General features: G+C 44.6%; 1 protein-coding gene across 1 annotated transcript; it reads right to left on the reverse strand.

Moving 5' to 3' along the window:
* Positions 1–315: 315 nt before the first annotated feature.
* On the reverse strand, positions 316–4252 carry ccn1l2 (cellular communication network factor 1, like 2). The gene is made up of 5 exons (XM_088306719.1): positions 4009–4252; positions 3708–3921; positions 2878–3240; positions 1495–1706; positions 316–1382 (listed from the first exon to the last, which is right to left on the reverse strand). Exons 1-5 carry the CDS (start codon positions 4078–4080, stop codon positions 1083–1085), a joined length of 1161 nt encoding a protein of 386 aa, XP_088162845.1. The 5' UTR covers positions 4081–4252; the 3' UTR covers positions 316–1082.
* Between the last annotated feature and the right edge of the window lie 1868 nt (positions 4253–6120).

The raw sequence follows: 6120 nt of genomic DNA on the forward strand, positions 1-6120 counted from the left end.
GCGGCAGAGGTCTCGGTTTCAAGTTTGATTTCGGGTTTTCCTTTCAGCAAGGCCTATAATCACTGACAGTACCAGCATGCATCATGTCTCAAGGAATCATCATCAACTTTGTATTTATATGCGTTTATTGTAACAAATTTAAAATGTATTTCGTTTTTATAGACCTAGTTTTTATGAGATATCTTATTTGACTCTGTCCAGGTCTTTAATTTTATAAATCAGTGGCTTTCCAACATCATCATAAGAACATTTCCCTACATGACAGATGTAAATCCTTAGTTTACGACTGTACATCACTCACAAATTACACACGACCTTTTATATTTTTTTATTTGATATCCAGGTGTGGACAGACAAAAACAAAAAATTGTGTCTTAAATATCGCTGGCTTCGAGCGGAATCCTTTACCTCCAAGATCTCCACTTCTCCGCAGACACCAAAAACTTCACGTTTGTTCAACTATTAACAACGCATCATCAAATATTTCAAACACTTTAAACTGGTCAGTACGACATTGGAGGTTTGACATTGCCAGCGATATGCAACATTTTTCAAAAATAAAGCACGCTATTGTCAATTTCAACACACAATGGAAAAAATATCACACCCCGAAAAATGAGGTGATCCCCAAAAAATATCACTCCACATATGCAGTATGTGTGAAGTCAAGATACAGTGATATGTCAGAAACAATCCCTCAGAGTGGATGACCCAAAAACTTGAAACTCTATGACAAATATCATCCTCATTTTTACTGATCTTCACAACTCTGGGAGACTAGGCGTCATATTACCCTCTGTGGAAATAGAGTTTGTGAACACAAAATGTACAAATAAATTAAATGGGGGGGGGGATCAGTACAAGATTTCTGCCAACTGTCTAATAGAGCCGCACAGTGTGTTCTGCTCAGAGCTGCTCTTGTGGTAGGTTACGCACATCTCCTGTAATGTGGACAAACTTATGTCATTGTGGCAGGAAGCTTAAAGTGCAAGCGGGTATTTTGCCAAGGGAGGGGATGGTAGGATGAAAGGGGTAAAATGGGTACGTGCAAAGTCTTACGGGCCAAAGCTGATGAGTAAGCCTCAGGGTCTGAAAGTGTGAATGTCATTGTGGAGGCTAACCAACGGGCTTGAGGGTCTGCTATGTGTGTGACAGTTTTTACTGCAGCTGCAGCGCTGGATCCACATGAAATTCCTGAAGAAGCTGTCACCGTCCAGGCAACGGAAACGCAGTTGAACAGTGCGGGTGACCGAGGGCCTGCAGCAGCGGCCGTCGAGGCATGATTCACAGGTGCGAGGGCGGTAGAGCTCTACTGTGGAGCATCCAGCAAAAGTGATTTGAACGGGCTCCTGCGGACGAACACCTCTCTGGCACTTCTTCCCCTGCACAGAACAGAAAGCTGATGCTTTAAAAATCACATCATGTAATCATCAAATGATCAGTTTATCACCCACTGAGTGTTCATATTCCTCTTTTAAGTGCTTGTACGCATACCTTAATAGTAATTGGAAGCTCCAGATGACACTGTCGGACCTGGCAAAGCCTGCTTTCTCTGATTAGCTGACAGTCTGGGTTGTTATTGGTGACTCGACTTGATATCCCCATTCCACATGAAGTGGAACATTCTGTCCAGGCAGTGGTTTGTGGAAAACAGCTGGACTCCAGTAACATTTCAGACCGCGGGAGCGCTGTTATCTCTTTGGGGGCTAACAACAAAGACCATTAATAGGAGATTGATTCAATTACTGTAGCTGTGCAGAAATTATATGGGCTAAAGCTGGTCAGCTGGACATTCAACCTACAAGAAGACAAAATGAAAGACAATGATGAAATGATCGCTCCTTAATGGCTGAACTTAAATAATTAAGATGACCTCAGCCGTGGGCGTGCCGTCCAAGAGTGGTACTGCCGCACACTACTCAGGAAATTGCTTTTTGCAGATGTGATTCTGTTGACTTCATCAAGCCGCAATCCTCAACACTAATTGGAGCTGTTCGCAAGCAAGTGTGAGGCGATTGGGATGAAAATTAGCACATCCAAATCAGAGACCATTGTCCTGAAAAATGTTGGGGGTGTCGTAACCAGATCTGGGATGAGATCTAGCAAGTTCAGGTTTCTTGGGGTCTTGGTCACGAGTGATGGAAGAATAGAACAGGACATTGACAGGCGGATTCAGTGATGCAGACTCTGTATCGGTCTGTCGTGGGGATTAAGTGCTAATTTATCTGTCGATCTGCATTGCCACCTTCATGAGTTTCCGGCTTTACTGAAAGTAAAGATGTCTCTCTTGAAAATGACTTTGTCCTACGGTCTTTGAATGCAGCGTCCCTGACTAAATGAAAATGTGACAAAGTGAATATGAACCTCAGGCCAGAAAAACAGAATGACGTGGCACTGAACAATTCAGAAAACACATTTTTGGGAGGAGTCATTAGAATAAATTGATTCGGTACAGTCAAAAGAACTGTTGCCATTACGGGTTTTGCAGCAAATATCTATTGCGGGTATTGTGTCTATTAGATGTTGGAGTGCGCCTAAATCTGTGATGCCAGGCTCACAGCCTCCTGCTTTGGTTATCCCAAAGGTGTTCGATGATGTTGAGATCAGGGCACTCAAGTTCTTCCACATCAAACTAATACAAGCACACTTTTATAAAGTCTTGTTTGTGCAATGGCAACGTAAGAGGTTTCAGGCCACACCATTATTTATTAGATAAATCATTAAGAGGTGTATCCAAATATTTTTTTCCATGCTGTTCAGTACACAGTTCAGTAAAACGGTTGATGTATTGCAAAAAAAAGTTCTTCACTGAAATTCACTCCATAGATCATTTTAATGATCAAGAAAGGCATCAAATTAGAACACTGTTAGCCTTACCTCTGAACATGGTCCCACCAGTGGCAGCTGGCTGGCGAAGCTGTGGGTAGGGTGGCAGCAAAGCACTGATGTGGTTTGGAAGAGGCTGACTGTCTGGCACAGGGGTGCGTGTCATTTCTTCTGGCTCCACTCTGATGTGGTTGTCGTCGTCACAAAACCACTCCTCGCAGCAGCTGTTTTCTGGCCGCGCCAAACGGGGATGTGAGCAGTGCAAGTTGGGCAGGGGCACTTGGTGAGGACAGAGGGGCATGCAGCCCACCACTCCATTCATACAAGTGCAATGGTGCTGGCAGCTGGGCTGGAAGTTCTCACTGTGTTGGTACAACTGGCCGTTGAACTCGCAGGGTAGACCATGCGCCTCAGCTACCATCATTCACACAAGAAATTGTTATTAATGGGGGAAAGGGGGTAGAATAGAGTGAAAAAACTCTCCAGTGTGTCTATATAATGCTGTATTGACCCTCAAAAGTCAACCAAAATTTATTATCTATTTTGTATTTTCATCCCCCTCACAGGTAGTGTATTAGCAGCAGGATTACATAAAACTGCACACAAAGAGGTGGGCCACAAAAAGAACTAATTGGTGTGGATTCACAAAGATGTACCACCCGGTATTTGGAGTGCCAGTCAAAAAAACATAATAATTTGGGCCCCACCATTTTAATGCCCTAAATTGACCAATGTTCTCCTGTCATATTTATCAGAGAGTTTCTTAATTCAATAATACATTAAATATTTCTCAGAGGTCTCACATGAGCATGAGATCACATAAGTGAAATAATGTGTAAAGCCTGATCACCAACATCACATCAAGTTATCGGCACTCTCACCTCGGCACAGTCCTCTCCCAGGGTCTCCTTCGGCCCCGAGGTGGCAGCGAAGCCCCTTGATGTGATCACAGGGCTGAGTCGCGCTGCAGTCTTCATTGAACTGCCGTGCACATATTTTACAGCAGCCACAGTGGTCAGTCACCCAGCTGACACCCGCTGGACACATCGGGGATGAGGCAGCACATGAGCACACAGGTGGGCATTCATCATCTGCCTAAGGAGCCGGGTCAAAGCTTAGCCAACAGTTTACAGTACTTAAAGAAACATTCCATAGATGAGAGTGCAGAGCAGAACAACTCACCATCACCACAGTGCTGCAGACCACAAACAAGGTGGAAAAGATCTGATGAAAACTGACAGTTAGGTAAAGCATCCTTGGTGCAGAGTTTGAACCAAGTTAGAAAATATTTTTTTAAATATATTTCAAAGACAGCTGTGTCCCAAAGTGGAGTATTGTCTTGTTAGTCAGCTCTGGAATCTGACATCCACAGGAACCTTGCAATAAAGTCCACAAGTCAGCTTCGCTATGTGTCTAACGGTCAGCCCAGCTCTACCTCATGAAGAGGTTTCCCGCGACAGGCACTGCACTTATAGACACACATGGCCCCACCCCCTCTGTGAAATCATCATCATCATCATCATCGGAGGCATGTGAGACTGACAAAAAATGTGTTTGAAACACTTTTTCAAATTTCGCTTCAAAATGAGAAGTTTTCTCTTAATCTGCATTGATGGAACAATTTAACCACACCCTGTCAAATGTGTCAGTTCATTTAGGCAACTCTTAGAGGCAGACACAACTCGTCATAGTTGACTGAAGTCACGGAGGTCGTCAAAACAGGTGTAATGGAAGCACTGAAAAGGAAAACATACTCCATCATGGTGGCAGCTTTTAACAGGGGATGTGCTGAAATGGAGAAAGTCCCTGTGAACAGCACAATGTTATGCTGTGGGACTGCAGCTCGGGACATCCTGTGTTTCCCCCCCATCCTCTTTCCGAATGGGCCACATTCCAGGAAATACAGGCCTAATCTCGAGCTCTCATGAATCGCAGGAAAATGTCAGCATTCGCTCTATTTGAAATTCATCACCTGAAGTGACAGGTCTATCTATGCTCCTTCTTTCTGAGTTTCTGTGGTCCAGACGCGAGTGACGTGAGATCACGGTGGAGTCTCTCTTTGCTGTCACCGGTTCTTTAGTTTGTCCTTTTGAATCCTGTTGACTTAAAGTGTTTGCTACTGAACTTGGAAGCAGCAGTTGACAAAAATCACATCACCACAAGATCAGAGATCTTAACCATCAAGGACATCATGCCAAAGACATATTTGCTCATGAAAAGAAGCCAAACTTGTAAAACCTTGAGGGGACAGATGTGTTCAAAATTGTGGCTTTGAAGTTTGAGCAACGACACACCGCTTGCCTTCCAAGAGCAGGTGCTGTCACTCAAGACCAAAGCGGCCAGGTCGTTGTGGGAGGACGCGCACCACAGCGCACAAACTTACTTATACAAATACCCTGACAGCTGTGGTGAGAACCCACTGGGATGCTCGAGGGGTGGGGGGGGGGGTTGTCATGGATAAGAGCAAAGGAGGTGAGAGGCTGGTCCACCAGCAACCTGATGGGCAACAGCAGGGAGAAGGGCAACAGTCTACATTCTTAAAATTCCTGGTCCACAAAGGCAGGATGTGTGTACTAGCCACGCTGCGTCATGTCGGAGCAGAGGGGGGAGTTGAAAAAAGGGGATGGGTGGCGGGGGTGCCAATTTGGCAGCCTCCTGTCTGGCCATGCGCCAACCATTGTTTATCAGCTAGAAACCAGTTTCAAAACAAATGCAAAGGTTGTGTGCTCTTCATGAGACGGAACATTGCAGTGGGTGACTGTCGGCACTCTACTGGGTGGCATCCCAGTTAAAATGGAATTATAGCATTGCTCTAACAGCAAAGCTATTTGAGGCTTTTGCGCAATACAGCAAGTCACAATCAGTCACGCAATTCGGTCTTTTGTTCATATTGAGCCAAAAGTAAAATAGGAAGTGTAGAATGTAATCACTATTTGTTGTGATGTGCAAAACTCAAATTTGATGTCTGCAACAGTTGCATGTTTTTCAAATGGCTTATATGGTGAGGCGTGATCTGCGTGAGACTGCGTGCATGTGCACGTTTGTGAGTCCAGTGTCAGGACTTCAACGTCACAATTTACGTCTCCGCCGAATTCCTCATACGAGTGTCCTTACAAAGCTCCGGTACGCTCCAGTGATCGCTCATCCCAATCTTTAACTTGAATTGACTCCATTTCCACACTGTCCATATTGGACGGAGTCAACAACAGCAATCTGAGCTGATCACCAGCAGAGGATTAGATGTCATGAATGGTTGTGCGCATATTACATCATGAGTTGAGTAGCATGATCATT

Source organism: Idiotropiscis lumnitzeri, chromosome 1 (assembly GCF_059441095.1).
Source record: "Idiotropiscis lumnitzeri isolate Australia: NSW breed Sydney's pygmy pipehorse chromosome 1, RoL_Ilum_1.0, whole genome shotgun sequence".
NCBI classification, from domain to species: Eukaryota; Metazoa; Chordata; class Actinopteri; order Syngnathiformes; family Syngnathidae; genus Idiotropiscis; species Idiotropiscis lumnitzeri.

What these genes read in the sequence shown, in the direction of transcription:
- ccn1l2 (XM_088306719.1), bottom strand. Translation starts at nt 4,080, where the DNA reads ATGCTTTACCTAACTGTCAGTTTTCATCAGATCTTTTCCACCTTGTTT. An exon ending in TCTGCAGCACTGTGGTGATG is followed by an intron (nt 3,922 to 4,008) that starts GTGAGTTGTTCT and finishes CCGGCTCCTTAG; the next exon opens with GCAGATGATGAATGCCCACC. An exon ending in TGGGAGAGGACTGTGCCGAG is followed by an intron (nt 3,241 to 3,707) that starts GTGAGAGTGCCG and finishes GAATGATGGTAG; the next exon opens with CTGAGGCGCATGGTCTACCC.